This window comes from Halichoerus grypus, chromosome X, assembly GCF_964656455.1.
Source record: "Halichoerus grypus chromosome X, mHalGry1.hap1.1, whole genome shotgun sequence".
In the NCBI taxonomy this organism is placed as follows: Eukaryota; Metazoa; Chordata; class Mammalia; order Carnivora; family Phocidae; genus Halichoerus; species Halichoerus grypus.
The window spans coordinates 126,619,436-126,643,056 of NC_135727.1; the positions used below are offsets into that span (position 1 = coordinate 126,619,436).

Sequence of the window (23,621 nt, forward strand, 5' to 3'; positions counted from 1 at the left end):
CCAAAGTTTGAATTACCTGATTCGGAAGAATGTTTCCTGGTGTTCTGTTTGATTAGAGACTTCCCCTGAGTGCCATTGCATACGGGACATCTGAGGCTTGGGATCGTTCTGAATCACATTTACACTGTCCTTGCTTCGCAATAAGTACGTGGTGAATGCAGTGTTACACTGACCACGGGGGAACATCATGTTAAGAAATAGCAGTGACTATGCATACGTACTCAGTCTCGTCTTTCCTAAAGCATCCCCTCTCCTACTGCAACCGTCCCATCCCGTTCTTATAACTCTTGTTTGCAAGACACTCTTTGGCTGCTTTTCCAAAGAATAGGCACCAGCAGCTTGTGAGACGCAAACAACTCCTTCCCTCCTCCCTGTGCCCTCTCCTTGAGCGAGCCTTCAGGAGCACTCTCCACTGTGTGTGGGATCAGCTGCACACCGGTCTGGTGCTATTGCAGGAGCCCCGGGCGCCCGAGCTTTGTATGTACGGCCTCTGGCTCCCTGCCTGACACTTAGGAAGTGGTCACTAAGTACTGACGGGAAAGCACGAATGAGTGAATCAATGCACCCTTCAACTCCATCCCCAATCTAACGTATCATTGCTCTGTACTTGCTGACTCTTACTATTTCATGTACAAAGTCGATTGAACATTTAGGGCCTTGCTCCGGGCATTGATGTATAATGCTGGTACGTCTATGAAAAGCTCTCTCTATTGTTCCCAGGCCAGGTGGTGTTTTCATAGTATTTCACTTACTTTCTTCACAGCTACAAAAAATACGTGTACTGATTACCGATTCTTTCTGACCAGGAAATCACAATGTTGTACTTTGTTGCAGAAGAGCAACTTGGGAAAACCAGAAAGAGCACGATGCACATGCAGCCCCCTTTCCAACGACGACGGCCCGCGCGCCTCCTGGAAATCGGAGCCCCCTTCTATCAAGACAACCAACTGCAGGTGAAGGTCTACTGGAAAAAGACTGAAGGTGCGCAAACGCTCTCTGATGATGTCATATGCACCAAGTAGCCCAGTGACATCAGGCGGCTATTGAAAAAGTCAAGGTTGAGCCATGGTGTTGATAGTTTTTTTTAAAGATTTATTTATTTTAGAGAGAGAGAGAGAGAGAACATGAGTGAGGGGAGGGGCAGAGGGAGGGGGAGAATCTCAAGCAGACTCAACGATCAGCACAGAGCCCAACGTGGGGATCGATCTCATGACCCTGAGGTCATGACCTGAGCTGAAACCCAAGAGGCAGACTATTAACCGACTAGCTAGCCAGGTGCTCCCACCACAGTGTTGATATTAAGGAAAATAGAGCCCGAACAAAACATTTAGATCCTTTTTTTTTTTTTTAAATGCCTTGCTGTTGTGAAGTCTGAGTGAGCTGCCCCTTCTTTCCCAGGAATCCGTATCATGTTTGGAAATCAGCATCGGTCAGCCAGTTGCGTTTATCGTCTCAGGGACGTTAGCCTGTCTTCACTGCTTTCCCAGAAGGCCAATCTTGTCTCCAAAACAATCAAGATACTCATTATTCTACACTGTAAATTTTTATTCTAAATTAGTTTTTTGTTTAAAAAAAGATGCAGAGGAGCGCCTGGGTGGCTCAGTCATTAAGCGTCTGCCTTCAGCTCAGGTCATGGTCCCGGGGTCCTGGGATCGAGCCCCGCATCGGGCTCCCTGCTCCACGGGAAGCCTGCTTCTCCCTCTCCCTCTGCCTGCTGCTCCCCCTGCTTGTGCTCTCTCTCTCTCTTTCTCTCTCAAATAAATAAATAAAATCTTTTAAAAAAAGATGCACAACCCCAATAATTTGGAAAATAGAGAAAGAAGTCACTTACTTCAGTATTATCTCCTAGAAACGGTGTTTTGGTGGATGTCCTTTCCAAAGTTTCCTACACTTCTGTTCTTCCCTTATTTGTTTTTATTCACACAGATATATAATATTTTTATGTAGAACATATGCACTTTCATATAACATGGGAGCATTCTGCATTATCCTGTATTTCTGGTGCTGTGTTTAAGTCACTGCTGTGTAGGGACACACAACAATATCCTAAAACACCATCATTCCACTACAGCCAAACTCTTGGATGCCTTCAGAGTTTCCATTTTACAAATAATACTGCAAGGAAGATTTACCCTTAGAATTGTTTGTTTGTTATGAGTATTTGTTTGAATAGTTGTCTTTAGGATAAATTCATTTCCTTTGGTTTTCTTTATTAAGATTTTTTTTGCATTATTGAAATAGTATTTTTGGAATTATTTGATCTACATTTCCATGTTTATCACTCATATGCCTTTTGAAAACAAAAGAAAAATAGATTGTTTTAAGAGTTCGTTTTTAACAGTTCTTCCAGTTCTTCTGAAGTGCGGTGTTACTCAGGGTATCAGCCCATGTGCCACACAGAATATTGGTGTTGGTAGGGCGCCTGGGTGGCTCAGTCGGTTGAGCGTCTGACTCTTGATCTTAGTTCAGGTCTTGATCTCAGGGTTGTGAATTCAGGCCCCATGGTGGGATCCATGCTGGGCACAGAACCTACGTGTAAAAAAAAAAAAAAAAAAAAAAAAGGGATATTGGTGTTGGAGTTCTTCTTGTTCCAGAATTTTCTTCCAAGCTGCTGACATCCATTCTGCAGCTAAAATAATATTACAATGAATATTAATGTTTTATTACTCTCATATATTAATTAAATTGTATTCAGTGTTATTTATTATATTAAAAATTATTCATTAATATATATTCCTATTCCTAAGTTTAATAGGTTTTAGAATAAATATTAAATTACAAAATTTATTTAATCTATTATATTTACCAATTTTAGATTAGAACTGTATATCATTGATATATCAATAGTAAAACATTGCCATAATATTGAAAATATAAACATCTTCTATAATGAAATAGAAATATAAACATTGAGAATACATCTTAAGCATACAAGAGCAAGCACTGTCATCATGACTTCTAAATGTGAAGGTTGGTTTTGCCGATATTTGAAATGTATACAACTTGGACCCATACGGTGTGTACTGGGCTTCTTGCAGTGAACACGATACAGGAAATGGGAAACGAACACATTCTGTTGCAGGATGCACTAATTCATCCATGTCTCATGCTGCTCCTAGCCCCTGGTAGAGCTCCGCTGATGGCTCTTTTCAGCCGGTGCTGGGGGATTTGGTTTGTCCCGCTGATGGGTTCTGCAGCACAGTGCTGCTGTGAACACAGGCCTTTGATGTACATATTCTCCCAGACGAGGGGGGACTCTTGGGTGATTCAAGCATGCGGAGCTTTGGAAGACACTGACGGTTTCCCACAGTGGTTGCACCAGCCATTCCCACTTGCAGGGCACGATCGTCCCAGTGCGCCCCCCTCTCTCTGCCGTGTGGAATTCCCATCTTTTTGACTTGAGCTGTTCTGGCACCCACGTCTTGATAACTCTGCGTTGTCTGAGCTTCCGTTTTTAAGCTGTTCAGGCAGGCTGTCCTTCCTGCAAGAGGCCTGTACACGTTGAGTATATGAGTCACCTGCTGGTTCCCTGGTTTTGGTGTTTTTTCCCTGTGTGACCTACTCTTACCTTCCTCCCTTTCTCAGTGGTTCTGAGTTTTAGAGGGGGGGGTCCATTCATCACTTTGTTTCCTTTAGGTGAGAGCTCTTGCTGTCCTGGTTGAGGATCTTTGCTTATACAGGGTCACAAAGATCCTCCCATCATCTCCTAGAAGTTGGACCGCTTCACCTTTCTCTCTTAGGCTGACTTCCACCTGGAACGGACTTTACTCGTAGGGCTCACTGTTCTTTTACTCTTCTCTCCCTCCTGATCTGCAGCTGACACAGCATCATTTATTTAAAGATGACTCCTTCCCCAAAGCTCTGGGCTGCTACCCTGGCCCTACATCAAAAGTATGGGCAAGTTAACTTTTTAACTTTCTGTACAGTCATTGGGCATATTTTTCCAACTTTGTGGCACTACCTTGTTGTCTTAACTACCATAGATTTGTAAATATTTTTAATCCTAGTTCTTCAGTTTTTTTTTACTTCATTTTCAAATTGTCTTGACTCTTCTTGGCCCTTTGTATTTTTATATTAATATTTGCATTAATTTGCCAATTTCCACAAACCTTTGTAAGATCTTTGTTGAGATTACAATCAATCTATATGGTAATGACTGCAAAATTCACATCTTAAAAATCTCCACTTGACGCATAACTTTATTCAGGTTTTTAAAATTTTCTCTGAACAGTGATTTATAATATATAATGCAGAGGCTATAATACTTTTAATATGATTATTCTAAGGTGTTTGTGTTTATTTTGATATCATTACATACATGCATACTTTTCCTCAGTTTTATTTTCTTTTTTTTAATTTAATTTAATTTTATTATGTTAGTCACCATACAATACATCATTAGTTTTTGATGTAGTGATCCACGATTCATTGTTTTCATATAACACCCAGTGCTCCATGCAGTACATGCCCTCTTTAATACCCATCACCAGGCTAACCCATCCCCCCACCTCCCTCCCCTCTAAAACCCTATTTGTTTCTCAGGTCCATAGTCTCTCATGGTTCGTCTCTCCCTCCAATTTCCCCCGCCTTCATTTGTCCCTTCCTTCTCCTAATGTCCTCCATGGTATTCTTTATGTTCCACAAATAAGTGAAACCATATGATAATTGACTTTCTCTGCTTGACTTATTTCACTTAGCATAATCTCCAGTCCCATCCATGTTGATGTAAAAGTTGGGTATTCATCCTTTCTGATGGCTGAGTAATATTCCATTGTATATGTGGACCACATCTTCTTTATCCATTCATCTGTTGAAGGGCATCTTGTCTCTTTCCACAGTTTGGCTATTGCGGAGATTACTGCTATGAACATTGGGGTGCATATGGCCCTTCTTTTCACTACATCTGTGTCTTTGGGGTAAATACCCAGTAGTGCAATTGCTGGGTCATAGGGTAGCTCTATTTTTAATTTTTTGAGGCACCTCCACACTGTTTTCCAAAGTGGCTGTACCAACTTGCATTCCCACCAATAGTGTAAGAGGGTTCCCCTTTCTCCACAACCTCTCCAACATTTGTTGTTTCTTGCCTTGTCAATTTTTGCCATTCTAACTGGTGTAAGGTGGTATCTCAATGTGATTTTTTAAAAAAAATTTATTATGTTAATCACCATACATCATTAGTTTTTGATGTAGTGTTCCATGATTCATTGTTTGCGTATAACACCCAGTGCTCCATTCAGTACGTGCCCTCTTTAATACCCATCACCAGGCTAACCCATCCCCCCACCCCCCTCCCCTCTAGAACCTTCAGTTTGTTTCTCAGAGTCCATAGTTTCTCAGGGTTCATCTCCCCCTCCGATTCCCCCCCCTTCATTTTACCCTTCTTCTTTTTTTTTTTAACATACAATGTATTATTTGTTTCAGAGGTACAGGTCTGTGATTCAACAGTCTTACACAATTCACAGCGCTCACCATAGCACATACCCTCCCCAATGTCTATCACCCAGCCACCCCATCCCTCCCACCCCCCACCACTCCAGCAACCCTCAGTTTGTTTCCTGAGATTAAGAATTCCTCATATCAGTGAGATATGATACATGTCTTTCTCTGATTGACTTATTTTGCTCAGCATAATACCCTCCAGTTCCATCCACGTCATTGCAAATGGCAAGATTTCATTCCTTTTGATGGCTACATAATATTCCATTGTATATGTATACCACATCTTCTCAGTGTGATTTTGATTTGAATTTCCCTGATGGCTAATGATGATGAACATTTTTTCATGTGTCTGTTAGCCATTTGTATGTCTTCTTAGACATGTCTGTTCATGTCTTCTGCCCATTTCTTGACTTGAATTATTTGGTTTTTGGGTGTTGAGTTTGAGAAGTTCTTTATAGATCTTGGATACCAGCCCTTTATCTGTAGTGTCATTTGCAAATATCTTCTCCCAATCTATGGGTTGCCTCTTTGTTTTGTTGACTCTTTCCTTTGCTGTGCAGAAGCTTTTTATCTTGATGAAGTCCCAAAAGTTCATTTTTGCTTTTGTTTCACTAGCCTTTGGAGATATATCTTGAAAGAAGTTGCTGTGGGCGATGTCAAAGAGGTTACTGCCTATGTTCTCCTCTAGGATTTTGATGGATTCCTGTGTCACACTGAGGTCTTTCATCCACTTTGAGTTTATCTTTGTGAATGGTGTTAGAGAATGGTCGAGTTTCATTCTTCTGCATGTGGCTGTCCAATTTTCCCAGCACCATTTATTGAATAGACTGTCTTTTTTCCATTGCATATTTTTTCCTGCTTTGTTGAAGATTATTTGACCATAGAGTTGAGGGTCCATATCTGGGTTCTCTATTCTGTACCATTGGTCTGTATGTCTGCTTTTGTGCCAGTACCATGCTGTCTTGGTGATCACTGCTTTGTAATGTAGCTTGAAATCAGGCAACGTGATACCCCCAGCTTTGTTTTTCTTTTCAGCCTTTCCTTGGCAATTTGGGGTCTTTCCTGACTCCATACAAATTTTAGGATTGTTTGTTCTAGCACTTTGAAAAAAGTCATTGGAATTTTGATTGGGATGGCATTGAAGGTATAGATTGCTCTGGGCAGCATAGACATTTTAACAATGTTTATTCTTCCGATCCATGAGCATGGAATGTTTTTCCATCTTTTTTGTCTTCTTCAATTTCTTTCATGAGTGTTCTGTAGTTCCTAGAGTATAGATCCTTAACCTCTTTGGTTAGGTTTATTCCGAGGTATCTTATGGTTTTTGGTGCTATTGTAAATGGAATCATTTCTCTAATTTCTTTTTCTACAGTTGCATTGTTAGTGTATAAGAAAGCAGCTGATTTCTGTGCATTGATTTTGTATCCTGCCACATTACTGAATTGCTGTATGAGTTCTAGTAATTTGGGGGTGGAGTCTTTTGGATTTTCCACATAAAGTATCATGTCATCTGCAAAGAGGGAGAGTTTGACTTCTTTGCCAATCTGAATACCTTTTATTTCTTTTTGTTGTCTGATTGCTGTTGCTAGGACTTCTAGTGCTATATTGGACAGTAGTGGTGAGAGTGGGCATCCTTGTTGTGTTCCTGATCTTAAGGGAAAGGCTCTCAGCTTTTCCCCATTGAGGATGATATTTGCTGTGGGTTTTTCATAGATGGATTTTATGAACTCGAGGAATGTCCCCTCCATCCCTATACTCTGAAGACTTTTAATCAGGAAACGATGCTGTATTTTGTCAAATGCTTTTTCTGCATCAATTGAAAGGACCATATAGTTCTTCTCTCTCCTCTTATTAATGTGTTCTATCACACTGATTGATTTGTGAATGTTGAACCACCCTTGCATCCCACTTGGTCATGGTGGATGATCCTTTTAATGTATTGTTGGATCCTATAAGCTAGGATTTTGTTGAGAATTTTGGAATCCATATTCATCAGGGATATTGGTCTGAAATTCTTTTTGATGGGATCTTTGCCTGGTTTGGGAATTAAGGTGATGCTGGCCTCATAGAATGGAGTCTGGAAGCTTTCCTTCTGTTTCTATTTTTTGAAACAGCTTCAGGAGAATAGGTATTATTTCTTCTTTGAATGTTTGGTAGAATTCCCCAGGGAATCCATCAAGCCCTGGACTCTTGTTTTTGGGGAGGTTTTTGATCACTGCTTCAATCTCGTTACTGGTTATTGGCCTATTCAGGTTGTCAATTTCTGCCTGTTTCAGTCTTGGCAATTTATAGGTTTCCAGGAAGGCCTCCATTTCTTCCAGGTTGCTCAATTTATTGGCATATAGTTGTTGATAATAATTTCTAATAATTGTTTCTATTTCCTTGGTGTTAGTCGTGATCTCTCCCCTTTCATTCATAGTTTTATTAATTTTGGTCCTTTCTCTTTTCTTTTGGATAAGTCTGGCCAGTGGTTTATCGATCTTATTAATTCTTTCAAAGAACTAGCTTCTAGTTTTGTTGATCTGATCTACTGTGTTTCTGGTTTCTAATTTATTGATCTCGCTCTAATCTTAATTATTTCTCTTCTAATGTGTGGCTTAGGCATCGTTTGTTGCTTTTTCTTTAGTTCTTTAAGGTGTAGAGTTAGTTGGTGAATTCGGGATTTTTCTATTTTTTTGAGTGAGGCTTGGATGGCTATGTATTTCCCCCTTAGGACCACCTTTGCAGTATCCCATAGGTTTTGGACCGATGTGTTTTCATTCTCATTGGTTTCCATGAATTGTTTAAGTTCTTCTTTGATTTCCTGGTTGACCCAAACATTCCTGAGCAGAGTAGTCTTTAGCTTCCAAGTGTTTGAATTTCTTCCAAATTTTTTCTTGCGATTGAGTTCCAGTTTTAAAGCATTATGGTCTGAGAAGATGGAGGGAATAATCTCAGTCTTTTGGTATCGGTTGAGACCTGATTTGTGACCCAGTATGTGGTCTGTTCTGGAGAAAGTTCCATGTGTGCTCGAGAAGAATGAGTATTCTGTTGTTTTAGGGTGAATGTTCTGTATATATCTATGAGGTCCATCTGGTCCAGTGTGTCATTCAAAGCTCTTGTTTCTTTGTTGATTTTCTGCTTAGATGATCTGTCTGTTGCTGAGAGTGGAGTATTGAGGTCTCCTACAATTAACATACTGTTATCAATATGACTCCTTATTTTGGTTAATGGTTGGCTTATGTAGATGGCTGCTCCCATGTTGGGGGCATAGATATTTACAATTGTTTGATCTTCTTGTTGGATAGACCCTTTAAGAATGATATAGTGTCCTTCTGTGTCTTTAGTTTAAATCTAATTTGTCTGATAAAAGAATTGCTACCTCAGCTTTCCTTTGAGGTCCATTGGCATTGGAAGATGGATCTCCATCCTTTCACTTTCAGTCTGGATGTATCTTTAGGTTCAAAATGAGTCTCTTGTAGACAGCATATGGATGGGTCCTGTGCCATTTTATGGGAGCATTTAGGCCGTTCATGTTGAAGAGTGATTATTGAAAGATATGTATTTATTGTCATCATGTTGCTGTGAAAACCTTGTTTTTATAGATTCTCTCTGTAAATTTCTGTTCTATATCACTCTTGGGGTCTTTCTCCTTTTATAGAACCCCCCTTTAATATTTCTTGCAGGGCCGGCTTAGTGGTCACATATTCTTTCAGTTTCTGCCCAGGGTCTTGGAAGCTCTGCATCTCTCCATCCATTGTAAGTGACAGCCTTGCCGGATAAAGTAGTTTTGGCTGCATGTTCTTCTCGTTTAGTACCCTGAATATGTCTTGCCAGGCCTTTCTGGCTTGCCAGGTCTCTGTGGACAGGTCTGACATTATTCTGATGTTCCTCCCTCTGCATAAGGAATCTCTTCAGTTTTATTTTCTAACTTTGGCTGTCATATATATTCATCTTCTCTTTATGCCTGGATGGCAAATCTGACTATATTGTTATATTCCCTTGCTCATTACAGTATTTCATATGATGATCCTTTCCCATTTTTCCATGAAAGCAATCGTGTAGCTCGTACATAATGAGAATGTTATATTTTCCTTTCCACACCTTTGACATTTTCCTTCTCTCCCTTGCTTTAACACTAGCTGTGACATCCAGTACAGGGTGGAGTAGGGGTGATTATTGCAGACGTGATGTTTATTTTTTTATTTTTGACTCCTTCATTTCTGTTTATTCAAAGTAGAGATTAAACAGAAGCACCGCTTTCTTTCCTTCTTCTTGGTTACTTGGTTGATGATTTACTAGTAATTCTGACTAATTATATGGAAACAAGTTAACGGTACTGATCGCTGAGAAAAGTCACTGTACTAAACATCTGTAGGGAATTATTATACATAAAACATTGCACACTTGTAAACTACTGTTTGAACCACGATAACATAGAGTTTAAGTCTTTAGAATGAGATATATTTTGTTTAAAAGCCCAGGTGAACCACTCACCAACTGTGTAATGTCCCGCAAATCACTCACCACTCAGCCCATCAGTTTCTCATGTATAAAATGGGAATAACAGTGCCCATCTCAGAGGGGCAGTGGGTGACGTAATGGGATCTATGTGCTTGTGTGTATGACTACAAGCGTGTGCAATACATAATGGATTTTATATGCAAATTTCTACGCTATTTTTTCCCAGCTTTATGGAGATAGAACTGACCTAGAACATTGTGCATATCGAAGGTACACTATGTGATGATTTGATGTACATTTCTACCGTGATATGATTTGCACAATAAGGTTATTGAGCACCTTAACCCCAAGCATGATGTCTAATTGTAAGGTTTCTGCAGATACCCTTTACCAGATGAACAAAATCCCCTACTGCTCTTTTTTCTTTTTTTTTCTTTAAAGATTTTATTAATTTTAGAGAGAGAGAAAAAGAGAGAGAGAGTGTGCACGAGCAGGGGGAGGGGTAGAGGGAGAGGAAGAAGCAGACTCCCCGCCAAGCAGGGAGCCCAGCGTGGGGCTTGATCCCAGGACCCTGAGATCATGACCTGAGCGGAAGGCAGATGCTGAACCCACTGAGCCACCCAGGCGCCCCATCCCCTACTGCTCTTATCTTCAATTTTTTTTTTTTTATCATGGATGCATATTGATTTTTATCAAATATTCTTCCTGAAAGTAATGACGAGATCAGTGACTTTTTCTCCTTTCTTCTATTAACATGATGAACTAAAGAGATAATGATAGACTACCTCATAGGTTTGTTGTGGGGATTAAATGAGAGTATACATACCGAATGCTTGGGGACAGTGCCCAGCACAAAGTAATCACCCCATAAATGTCAGGGTTCTTATGGGGTTTCCCATAGGTGGAGCCCTGGAGTGGCCCAAGGGCAGAGGGGAGACAGGACTTCAGGAAGGAGTGTGAGCGCCTCTGAGCTAGAGGCTTCTTGTGGTTTTAGGACCAATTGTTTTCCTCCTCTGCAGACAACAAAGTATGATACTTTCACAAACGTTCTAGATTGAATTTGCAGTCCAAATGCGATTAATTCTAAGCATTCAATTTGGCAGATGAAATGGGATCAACCATCACTGCATCTATCAGCAGCAGGAAATGGTCAGTATTCCCATACAGTAATGACTGGAGTGCATGACAGCCAAGGAGTTGTTTTTCTCAAAGATTGTGCATGTGTGTGTGCACGTGTGGTGTGTGTGCATGGTGTGTGTGTGTGGTGGTGTGTACGTACATGCACCGTATCTACACATTCCTTTCTGTACATATCCCTGGAGCTCAGGATTTAGTTGTGTGGTCAGAATGCGGATTGAACTGGAAGCACGGTGCAGTGAGGTAGTGACTTCGCTGTTGGAGTCTGCGCATGGAGGTTGATTTCCACCAGATCACATGGCCACTTAGGGACCAAGAACAAGTCATGCTCTAACTAGAGTTTTGTCTTTTTTCCAGAAAAGCCCTTTTCCTTAAAATATATCCATCCCATTTCCCTTTTGATTTTAAATTTGAAAGCCAAATTAACATCTAAAACTCAGTGGAGCATCCCTGTGCCAGAGCCCTCCGTAAGAGGAGACTGTGGAAACTTTGGGTTAGTCTAGTGCTCACCAAGGTGCAGAGCATGTGGTCCAAACTCATCCCACATTTGTTCTCCTTCCAGAAGCCCATTAGGCAGACACCATGGGACCTACAGAATCCCAAACCAGAGTTCCCCCAGACATTGATGAAGCATGTGCTCTTCATAACTATCACAAGTGTAGGAAACGAGATGCCTTTTAAGTCAACACACAGTCCTGCTCTTCTACGAATTCTGTGTAGAATGTGAATATGAGATCTTTCTCTGTCCTGGAAAAGGACACTTTGGCTGGTTTTTCTGGACTCTCTGACTCTGTAAAATCATGGGTTGTGTGCACCATATGCAACTCGATAGACAGACCTATCTCAAGTGGTTTTAAAGTCTGACACAAGTACCTGAATTGAATATTCTTGAATCATAACTAATTTCCACCAGTGGATACACTGAGTTGAAAACCTCAAGAAAACTGAATGCTTGTGACAAATCAGAGTAGACGAGAATCTTGTTCACTAATCGAGACAAAATTATAAGTAGAAATTGGTTTCTAGATATCTGTCACATTTCCTAAAAGTGAGGGTGGCCAGCATGTTGGTTTTGGACTTGGAGATAGGAACTCAAAAGCACAAATCTGTTCACTTTCCCTGAAGTTTACCAAAGAGAGAGCTTCCATTTTTTTTTTTTTGTATTATTTATGATGACACAGCATATGATTTTGTAGGGAAATGACTCAAACATCATGTTAGCCCAACTTAGTGCCTATGGTAGCTGGGTTATAACAGTGAATGCTCTGGAAGGAAATAAATATCCTCAACAGTGAATTTGTAGTTCTAAAAGGAACAGTTCACTGAGCTACTTTTATTAATTAGTAATTTTATTATTCTACAGACAACAGTTCGGTTTTACTGTGTGACAACAGAATCCACAATTGATTCTTCTAGGCTTTTTGGTTTAGACTTAGTGTTTGCACTCCAAAAATATGAAAAAGAGAAAACATTCATACTTCTACTTTGAGTAGAAATGCCTTCTGCCTAGTAGATGTTAAAAATTTTTCTTTTACAAAATTGTACAAAGTCAGAAAGTCTGACGAAAGCATTTTTACGAATATAAAGAGAACAAGGCACTAGTTCGTGAAAGGATGTCATTCAGCTAACATTGACTGAGCACCTACTACATACCAGGTGCTATTTCTGGTGTCGGAGATGCTGCAAAGAACAGAAATTCCTGCTCTGGGGAACTGGCATTTTCTGATGCGTTTCCAAGTGTTTGTGCCCGGCCACCAGTGTTGTGACTTCCCATTCTTGGTGACGGTGGCTGTCCCATGGCACTCCAAGATGGCCTCTTTCTCAGAGCTCTGATTTCAGTCACCCCAGCACTCTTGATCATTAGACTTTTGGAATTTAGAGATTAACATTTAATTAAAAATTTCGCAGCCTTGGGGCGCCTGGGTGGTGCAGTCAGTTGAGTGTCTGACTCTTGGTTTGGGGTCCGGTCATTATCTCAAGGTCCTGGGATTGAGCCCCATGTCGGGCTCCACGCTCAGTGGGGAATCTGCTTGGGATTCTCTCTCCTACTCCCTCTGCCCCTTCTGCTTATGCTTGCTCGCTCGCTCTCTGTCTCTCTCTCTAAAATAAATAAATCCTAAAAAAATTTTTTTTGCGTCCTTTAATTTATGCCAGACACTGTGAGTTAAATATAGTTTAGAAACAAATTAGATAAATCTACTTTTTGAAGCACAGTTGAAGCACACTGAAAGTAAATTTCAATATTTAAAAATACTTCTCAAGTACTTTATAATTTATTTGTGGAAGGAAGAACTTAATTTCAAGAACCAGAGCAACACAAGGCATTTGGCATAGAATTTTCACATGTATCCCCTTAGGAAACATTTGATTTGATGATGTTTTTAATATTCTAGTTCTAGATTGGGTCCTGAAGTCATATCCTAAATACAAACTTGCAGGATTTTCATAACTGCCAGGATGAAACTAAAGACAGATATTTGTATAAATGAGTTACATGGATACAACTCAGCTAACATTACAGGCGTGAGTATTTTATGGTCTACATTTTGAAAAAATCCCAGTATAATTAACATACAGTGGTCTGTACTTTTAGGTCTACAATTTAGTGATTCAACAATTCTTTAGGGGTGGATGTAACTTTTTGAATTAGTTTTTATATTTTATTTTCATTCCAGTGCAGTTAACGTACAGTGTCTTATTAGCCTCTGATGCCAATACAGTGATCCAGCAATTCCATATATTACTCGGTGCTCATCATGATGAGTGTGCTCTCCATTCCGCTCACCTATTTTACCAACTGGCCCACCCCCTCCTCTGGTAACCACCAGTTGTCTAGAGTTAAGAGTCTGTTTCATGGTTTTTCTCTTTTTCCTGTTGCTTGTTTCTTTTGTTTCTTAAATCCCACATATGAGTGAAATCATATGGTATTTGTCTTTCTCTGACTTTCTCTGACTGATTTCACTTAGCATTATACTCTGTAGATCCATCGATGGTGTTACAAATGGCAAGATTTCATTCTTTTCTATGCCTGAATAATATTCCATTGTGTGTGTGTGTACACACCACATCTTTATCCATCAACTGATGGACACTTGGGCTGCTTCCATAATTTGGCTGTTGTAAATAATGCTGCTATAAACATAGGGGTGCATATAGCTTTCTGAATTAGTGTTTTTGTATTTTTGGGTAAATAGTAGCGGAATTACTGGATCATGTGGTAATTCTATTTTTAATTATTTGAGGAACTCCCATACTGTTTTCCAGAGTGGTTGCACCAGTTTGCGTTCCCACCAACAGTGCATGAGAGTTCCTTTTTCACCACATCCTTGCCAACACTGGTTTCCTCTGTTTTTTTATTTTAGCCATTCTGACAGGTGTGAGGTGGTATCCCATAGTTTTGATTTGCATTTCCCTGGTGTTGAGCATCTTCTCATGTGTCTGTTGGCCATCTGTATGTCTTCTTTAGAGAAAGGTCCGTTCATTTGTTCTGCCCATTTTTTAATTGGGTTATTTGCGTTTTTGGTGTTGAGTTGTATCAGTTCTTTATATATTTTGGATACTAACCCTTTATTGGACATGTCATTTGTAAATATCTTCTCCCATTTAGTAGGCTGTCTTTTAGTTCTGTTGTTTCCTTCACTGTGCAGAAGGTTTTAATTTTGATGAAGTCCCAATAATTTATTTTTGCTTTTGTTTCCCTTGCCTCCGGAGATATATCTAGAAAAATGTTGCTAGGGCTGACGTCAGAGACATTACTGACTGTGCTCTCTTGGAGGATGTTTATGGTTTCAGGTCTCACATTTAGGTCTTTAATCCATTTTGAACTTATATTTGTTTATGATGTAAGAAAGTGGTCCAGTTTCATTCTTTTGTGTGTATCTGTTCAGTTCTCCCAAAACCATTTGTTGAAGAGACATTTTCCCATTGCATATTCTTGCCTCCTTGGTGAAAGATTAATGAACATATAATTATAGGTTTATTTCTGGGTTCTCTCCATTCTGTGCCACTGATCTACATGTCTGTTTTTATGGCAGTACCATTCTGTTTTGATTACTACAGCTTTGTAGTGTATCTTGGTATCTGAGATTGTGATACCTCCAGTTTTGTTCTTCTCTTTCAAGATTGCTTTGGCTATTCAGTCTTCTGTGGTCCCATATAAATTTTAGGATTGTTTGTTCTAGCTGTGTGAAAAATGCTCCTGGTATTTTGATTGCATTAAATGTGTAGATTGCTTTGGGTAGTATGAGCATTTTAAGAATATTTGTTCCTCCAATCCAAGAGCATGGAATTTCCTTCCATCTGTTTGTGTCATCTACAGTTTCTTTCTTTCTTTCGAGTAGGCTCCATGCCCAACATGGGGCTTGACCCTAAAATTCAAGAGTCACGTGCTCTACCAACTGAGCCATCCAGGCTCTTCAGTTTCTCTCATCCATGTTTTATAGCTTTCAGAGTACAGGTCTTTTACTTCCTTGATTAAGTTTATTCCTAGGTACTTTATTATTTTTGGTGCAATTGTAAAGGATTGTTTTCTTAATTTCTCTGCTATGGTGGTATTAGTGTATAGAAATGCAACAGATTTCTGGATATTGGTTTCATATCCTGCAATTTTACTGAATTAATTGATCAGTTCTATTAGTTTTTTGGGGGGAATTTTAGGCTTATCTATATATAGTATCATGTCATCTGCAAATAGTGGAAGTTTTACCTTTTCCTTACCAATGTGGATGCATTTTATTTCTTTTTCTTGTCTGATTGCTGTGGCTTTGCCTTTCATTATTATTTTGAATAAAAGTGGTGAGAGTGGACATCCTTGTCTTATTTCTGACCTTAGGAGAAAAGCTCTCAGTTTTTCACCATTGAGTATAATGTTAGCTGTGTGTTTTTCATAGATGGCCTTTATTACGTTCAGGTATGTTCCCTCTAAACCTACTTTGTTGAGGGTTATCATGAATGGATGTTGTACTTTGTCAAATGCTTTTTTTTTTGCATCTCTTGAAATGATACAGTTTTTGTCCTTTCCCTTGTTGATATATCACATTGATTGGCTTGCAAATATCGAACCACCCTTGTGTCCCAGGAATAAATCCTACTTGATGGTGGAGAATGATTTTGTTAATGTATTGTTGGATTTGATTTGCTGATATTTTGCTGAGGACTTTTGCATCTATCTTCATCAAGGATATTGGCCTGTAGTTCCTTTTTTTTGTAGTATCTTTATCTGGTTTTGGTATCAGGGTAATGCTGGCATTATACAATGAATTTGGAAGTTTTCCTTCTATTTTTTGGAATAGTTTGAAAAGAATAGGTATTAACTCTTCTTTAAATGTTTGGTAGAATTTGCCTGTGAAGCTCTCTGGTCCTAGACTTGTGTTTGTTGGGAGTTTTAAAATTATTATTATTATTGATTCAATTTCCTTTCTGATAATCAGTCTGTTCAAATTTTCTATTTCTTCCTGATTTAATTTTGGGAGGTATATGTTTCTAGGAACTTATCCATTTCTTATAGGTTGTCCAGTTTGTTGGCATATAATTGTTCATAATATTCTGTTAATCCTTTGTATCTGTGGTGTTGATTGTTATTTCTCCTCTTTCATTTCTGATTTTGTTTTTGTTTTTTAAGATTTTATTTATTTTTTTGACAGAGAGAGAGAGCACGAGCGGGGAGGAAGGGGGAAGGGAGACACAGGCTCCCCGCTGAGCAGGGAGCCCAACACGGGGCTCGATTCCAGAACCCTGTTATCATGACCTGAGCCAAAGGCAGTCGCTTAACTGACTAAGCCACCCAGGCACCCCACGATTTTGTTTGAGTCCTCTTTCTTTTTCTTTCTTTTTCAATGAATCTGGCTAAAGGTGTATCAATTTTGTTCCTATTTTCAAAGAACCAGCTCCTGGTTTCATTGATCTGTTGTTTTTGTTTTTTTGCTTGCTTCTATTTCATTTATTTCTGCTCTAATCTTTATTATTTCCTTCCTTTTACTGGTTTGGGTTTTGTTTGTTCTTCTTGTTCCAGCTTCTTTAGGTGTAAGGTTAGTTTGAGATTTTTCTTGCTTCTTGAGGTAGGCCTGTATTGCTATAAGCTTCCGTCTTAGAACAGCTTTAATGCATTCCAAAGATTTTGAAGCATGTGTTTTCATTTTCATTTGTCCTCATGTATTTTTTATTTCCTCTTTGATTTCATGGGTGATCGAATCATTATTTAGTAGCATGTTACGTAACCTCCATGTATTTGTGTTCTTTCTAGATTTTTTTCTTGTGTTTGGTTGATTTCTAGTTTAATAGTGTTGTGGTTGGGAAAGATGCATAGTAGGATTCAGTCTTTTTGAATTTGTCGAGACTTGTTTTGTAGCCTAATATGTGATCTACTCTGGAGAATGTCCCATGTGCACTTGAAAAGAATGTGTGTTCTGCCGTTTGAGGATGGCATGTTATATCTGTTAGATCCATCTGGTCCAGTGTGTCATTCGAAGCCACTGTTTCCTTGTTGCTTTTCTGCTTAGTTGACCTATCCACTGATGTAAGTGGGGTGTTATTTAAAGTCCCCTGCTATTATTCTATTATTATCAATGACTTCCTTTTTATTAACTGGTTTATGTATTTGTGTGCTCCCATATGGGTGCATAAATATTTACAATTGTTGTATCTTTGTTGAATTGTTCCCATTATGATTATGTAGTGTCCTTTGTCTTTTGTTACAGTCTTTGTTTTAAAGACTCTTCTGATTTAACTATTGCTACGCAGGCTTCCTTATCACTTCCCTTTGTATGATAAATGTTTCTCTATCCCCTCACTTTCAATCTGCCTGTGTCTTTAGGTCTGAAATGAGTCTCTTGCAGGCAGCACGTAGATGGGGCTTGCTTTTTTTATCCTGTGGGTGATGGATGTCTTTTGATTGTTTAGTCCATTTACATTCAAAGTAATTTTTGATAGGTACATACTTACTGCCATTTGGTTACTTGTTTTACAGTTGTTTTTGTAGTTCTTTTTTCTTCTCTCGCCCCCTTTTCTGCGTCTCCTGCTCTTGAAAGCAGTGGCCATATGAAGGGTTGTCGTGTCGTGCTGTGCAGTGTGTTGGTTCACCAGGGCCTGGCCCTTCAGAGGTGTGTCCTGTGTGTGTTGCATGCGCCCTACTCTTTTGGCTGAGCTGCATTTGCCTTCAGTCCAGTCACCTGCAGTGGCTCTCCTTGCCTGTCTTGGGCAGGGACTGGTCCCTGTGGTGCTGATGGGCCAGTGTGGGGCCACGCTGGACTTGAGGTGGGTGAGACCTGGCATTTGCCAGAGCTGCAGTAGCTCCCAAGTATAGGGCATGCTCTCCGCGCTCCGCGTCGTCCTCTGAGAAGCGCGTGCTGGTGGGTCGGCCTGCAGTCAGCCCCGACGTGGGCCCCCAGCCTGTTGCTGGGGCTGCAGTCAGATGGCATGTCAGCTCCCTTCCCCTCTCCCCAGGGCAGGCATCACTTTGGGGGTGATGTTGGCACAGTGCCAGGCTTGTGGCACCACTTTTGATGGGCTCTGGCCAAAACGGTGCTGGAGGGGGTGGGTAGCTCCGGATCTTGTGGGGGCAGGGTGCGTGCTGTCAGCGAGGTTCCTGAGGGCCTCCTGTAGGGGTGGGCTTGCAGCTGAGCTCTGGTTTCGGGGCTGTGTTAGCAAGGACAGTATTTGTGCTGCATGGGTCCACAGGTGTCTGTGTATCGGGGCGGGGGTGGGGGAGGGAAATGGTGCCTGCCGCCCTTTTGTTCTTGGAGAAATTTCCCGAAGATCTTTGCCTCTGCAGCACCCATTTTGAGACTAGGAAACAAATCTCCCTGCTGTGTAGCCCGGGTGTTTTGCACAGTGCTGCTTCTGTGTGGTCTCTTTAAGGCTGGGGACCCCGTTTCCCCTCACCCTCCAGCTCTCCAGTCACGCCCGCGAGTTTGAGAGTTCCAGGTGTTCGGCCCTACGGATGGAAGAATTTGTGGAATTATATCCCTCTGCTTTTCAGAGCCAGATGCGATGGGGCTTTGTCTTCCCTGCGTGGGTGCCCTGTGCCTCGGGAGGCTGGCGTGAGGCTCTCTTTCTAACCCCTCTCCATGCCCATGGAGTCCCTCTCTCTGGGGACACTCCTGCAGGTCGGGTTCATTCCCAACCATGTCTCCACCCTTCCTATACCCTCTTTGAAGTGGCCTCTTGTCTGCATGTAGCTGTGCAGTCTGTCCTGCCAGTCTTCAGGAGGTTTTCTGCGTTATGTACGCTGACACACTGCGGGGGGTGTCTTTCTGTATCTATGTGGTGATGTGAGCTTCGGATATTCCCACTCTGCCATCTTCCCTGCAAGTCCAGGAAAATGATACTGAACGCCATGGGGATGAATGACATTGTTCATAGAGGTGGGGTACACAGAGATGGGAGGGCCATGAACTCGGGCAAAGCAGTGTCTAGAGCTGACGGGGGGTGGAGTCGAAGGGAGTGACTGCATGTCACTGGACGGAGTTGAAGGAGGTGACTGTGTGTCACCGGACAGAGTCGAAGTGGGTGACCGAGTGTCACCAGAGTCGAGGGGTTGACCACCTGTCACTGGATGCAGAAGGGGGTGACCGACTGTCACCAGATGGAGTAGAAGGGGTAACCGAGTGTCACTGGATGGAGTAGAAGGGGGTGACTGTGTGTCACCGGACGGAGTCAAGGGGGGTGACTGCCTGTCACCGGACGGAGTCGAAGGGGGTGACCATGTGTCACCGGATGGAGTAGAAGGGGTGACTGCATGTCACCAGATGGAGTTGGGGGTGACCGTGTGTCACCAGAGTTGAAGGGGGTGACCGAGTGTCACTGGATGGAGTAGAAGGGGGTAACCGAGTGTGACTGGATGGAGTTGAAGGGGGTGACCAAGTGTCACCAGATGGAGTTGAGGGGGGTGACCGAATGTCACTCTCAGTGCCTCCTCTTAGGAAAACAGGACCATGCTGTAAAGAATGCGTAGGATTCTTAGAGTCCCTAGAGTCCTCGGTTATCAACTGCATACCATATATCATTGTATTACAGCAAACTGGAATCAATCCCCTGAGCAGGGAACGTCAGCCCCAAAGTGGACGAGAGTCTGTTCCTATCTCATGGCTTCTTACTGCTTCCCTGTGGCCAGAACTCACCATCCAATATGGTAGCCATTAGCAACCTGTAGTTGTCTGAATGTAAACTGATTACAGTGAATTAAGAATTTGATTCCTCAGTCACACTAGCAATATTTCAGCTGCTTTACAGGCAGGAGTGACTAGGGGCCACCACGTGTAGAATATTTTCAACATCGTAGACAGTTGTGTGGGCGGTGCTGGCCAGAGGACCTGCTCACAGTCATCTACACCGCCCACGCCATCCACCAGGCCTGCTCACGGCCATCTACACCGCCCACGGTCGTCTACACTGCCCACACCAACCACCAGGCCTCATCCCCATGTTCACTTGAAAGATCTCCTGGGGGTGCCTGGAGACAACTGGGGGCTCAGTTGGTCAAGCGTCTGCTTATGGCTCAGGCCACGATCTCAGCGTCCTGGGATGGAGCCCCGCTCAATGGGGAGTCTGCTTCTACCTCCCCACCCCCACTTGTGCTCTCTCATTCTCAAATAAATAAAAAAAAATTATTTTTTAAAAAAGGAAAGATCTCCAGGGGATAAGCCAGCCGCTGTTGCACAATTGTAACCTTTGGCAATATACCACCTGCCCCCTTAAGTTCCCTATTAATCTGTATGTAGCCAAATTACCTTCTAGCCTAACGCAGATCCTGCTTATGTACATTGTTGTTTCTATAGCCCTGTTAGTTTTTAAGATCCAGGGGAACAGCTGTTCCTGCGTGGTTACTTCGGTGTATGCCTGGAAGAGCCCCACTTGAATGCGAGCCGATGAATTCCCTCAGTGGCCCCATACTTGCGTATACCGTACGGTGCTTTCCCAATGCCTGCTGTGTAAATCTGAAAGCCTCCAGGAAGGGGTTCCCCTTTTAAGTAAACACCGAGGGGGCCTGCTTGATAACCGCTCATCCTCTCGGATTCAGACTTCTTCTTTTCTCATTCCAAAGTGCTCAAAGCAAGCTCCCGCCGAACCACCCACAGTGTCTTCCCATCAGCAAAGCTCCATCCAGCACGTGGTGGGAACACGGGGGATGAGATGTTAGTGGCAGAGTGGCGCCCGTTCACACCCTTGGATGCGCGGGTCGGTGAATAAACCTGACACTGGCCAGACCCCCCTTCCCACACTCGGCGAGGTGATCCTCATCGTTTGTCTGAGGGATGGCCCAGAGTCCAGCGCTGTGCAGGGAATACGCTGCCCGGCCCGGAGAGGACAGGCTTGCAGGGTCAGTGTTCTGGCCTGCGCTCCCCAGCAAGTCAGGGTTCGGGGGGATCACACATGCAGCCTCGGTGCCAGGGCAGGGGCTGCTTCAGGCCTCGTGCGGCGGGAACACTCCCGTGCACGAGGGAATGCATCCCGGCCTGAGGACAGGCTGTCGATTTTGCACGGGTTGCACGCTCTCTCAGCTTTCGCCGTAAACTGTAGAACTCACACTTGCAGTGATGACTCCCCGCTGCGGGAATGGACACTCCCCGGCCAAGGGCCATCCTCTCCTGTCGGGGTGCGCTCGGCCCAGAACCAGGAGCGAGGTTCCCCACTCAACACCTCGTTGCAGGCGTTCTGCCGTGACTTTCCTGCACTTTCTCGCACCGTACCCGGTTCTCTCCTAGAATGTCCTCCTGACGACGGCCAGAGTCCTGCAGCCCGGCCTGCGTCCTTCGTCCTATCACCCGGGGAACCGCAGTGCGCCCCCTCCTGCCCCCTCCCGCTCCCAGAGCAGTGGCCCAGGTGCAGTGTGGCCCCAGCCTGTACTCTCTCTGGCCTTTCAGATCCCAGCGTCAGCCGATACCACGTGCGGTGGCTCCCGGAGGTCTGTGCTCACAACAGAAGCAGCAGCGCGGAGACCTTGTCCAGCATCACCCAGGTGAGCGGCGGCCCTCACACCGCCCACGTCTCGCTGCTCCCGGGCTCCACTGGGCCCACGCATAAGACACACGGGAAGGTGGGCCACCTGTATGACCCACCCAGAGCTCGCTCCCCGCGCGGGCTGCTGAATAGTAACAACATACCCGGGAAAGCAGAACACTCCTTCTGCTCACTCATTCCTTCCTCCGCTCACAACCTTCCCCGGGAGCTCGGTCCCGTGTCTGCACGACGCAGCTCACAGGACTTCTGCAGAGATGAAAGACGCGCTTCCTAGGGAACTCCCAGGTCAGAAATGCTTCCGAGTTGCTGTCGTGTCTCGTCTTAATTGGACGACAGGTTTGCATTATTTTCAGAATCTTGGCACCACGATGTAACGTTTTCTCTGCCGACTTCTATACGCCCCCAGCGACCCTTCAGCGCCTTGCTTTGCCATGTCCCTGACTAGCAGCTCCTCCTGCAGTGCATGCAACGTCTACCCGACTCACGGCACTGACACTTTCCTGACTGTTAATTCTGAAAGAACATTAACTCCTGGGGGATAGGAACTCTGGCAGTCCTGCTCCATGTGTTCTTCCAAATAGTTAGGGTGAATGAGTGAATTATAGAGTAGCGGCAACAAAGAATGGTTAAGATGGCGGTGGCCTGTCCATGGTGGTGGTGACAGTGACGTGTCTATAATATAGCAGCTTTAAAACACCCAAAGCCACAGCCCCAGCTGTCTAATATGTTGATCTGTGATCTGTAAGGAGAACAGTTTTCTTTTGAATATTTCCTAAAGCAACAAGTACAGTATTTTTAGAATCCTATGTGATCACATAACTTTAAGATAGTAAAACAAGTCAGTGGGTCTGCAGAAATACAGTTTTTTACTGGATTTGACTTGTCCCAACACATGATCGCCAACGCTATTCCTTTTATTTTTCCCTAAGCTGCCTCCAAAGTTGGGGGCCTTCAGTTAAAAAAAAAAAAGAAAAAGAAGCATTTTAAAAAAGGGAAACCTACTTGAAAACCAGAGAAAGAAATGAACAGAAGCAGGGTTTATTAAATTGTTTGTGGGCAGGGGCGAGGCTTTTAGTGGTTTTACTTAGGCGTGCCTTGCAATGGTAGGAAATCGGCCTTATTTTCAGGGGCCCAGCCAACCCTTGGCTTCTCATCTCTGCAAACTCTGAAGGTAAGAATAGGCTGAACCTGTATAATGTGTCCGGTAGAAATAAGAATCAAAAACCACTTTGCTAAGGGCTTAGACCTAGCCTATTTGCATTTGTAAACAGCTTTTAGACCCACTTATTTTGAAGTTAGGATGGAGCATCAGCTAACTCACGTCTTGCTAGAGATGTCTGTGTTCCACGCCACATGAAAGCATTCTTGAAAGAGCTGCCAAGCGGTGTTCTTGCAGTCTGTTCCCATGTAAAGCGCACATTCCCCCCTGCGGAGAAGCATTTCAGGCACCCAAGGGGACGCAGCAGGCCTGCGAGGCTCCCTGCTCACTCTCTGGTATGCACGGTGCCCTGGTTTGGCTGCCTGCCTGTGACCTCTGGGGAGAGGGCCAGTGGCTCCCGGGTGCGCATCCTCCATGCGCATTTCCGCTCCAGACCCGCGTGCACCCCCCATCCAGCGTACATCCGCGGTGTGCATCCCCCCGCCAT

At 42.9% G+C, this 23,621-nt stretch overlaps 2 protein-coding genes across 4 annotated transcripts in view; one reads left to right on the plus strand and one right to left on the minus strand.

Moving 5' to 3' along the window:
* The window catches only part of ANOS1 (anosmin 1), a 694,126-nt gene that overhangs the window by 661,817 nt on the left and 8,688 nt on the right, over positions 1-23,621 (plus strand). For all 3 annotated transcript variants that reach the window (XM_078064553.1, XM_078064552.1, XM_078064551.1), the window contains 2 exons: positions 835-981; positions 21,879-21,973. In XM_078064553.1, coding sequence (XP_077920679.1) covers positions 835-981; positions 21,879-21,973 — 242 coding nt within the window. The remainder of the gene's footprint in view (positions 1-834; positions 982-21,878; positions 21,974-23,621) is intronic.
* The window catches only part of LOC118532997 (uncharacterized), a 541,221-nt gene that overhangs the window by 14,649 nt on the left and 502,951 nt on the right, over positions 1-23,621 (minus strand). The window lies entirely within an intron of this gene.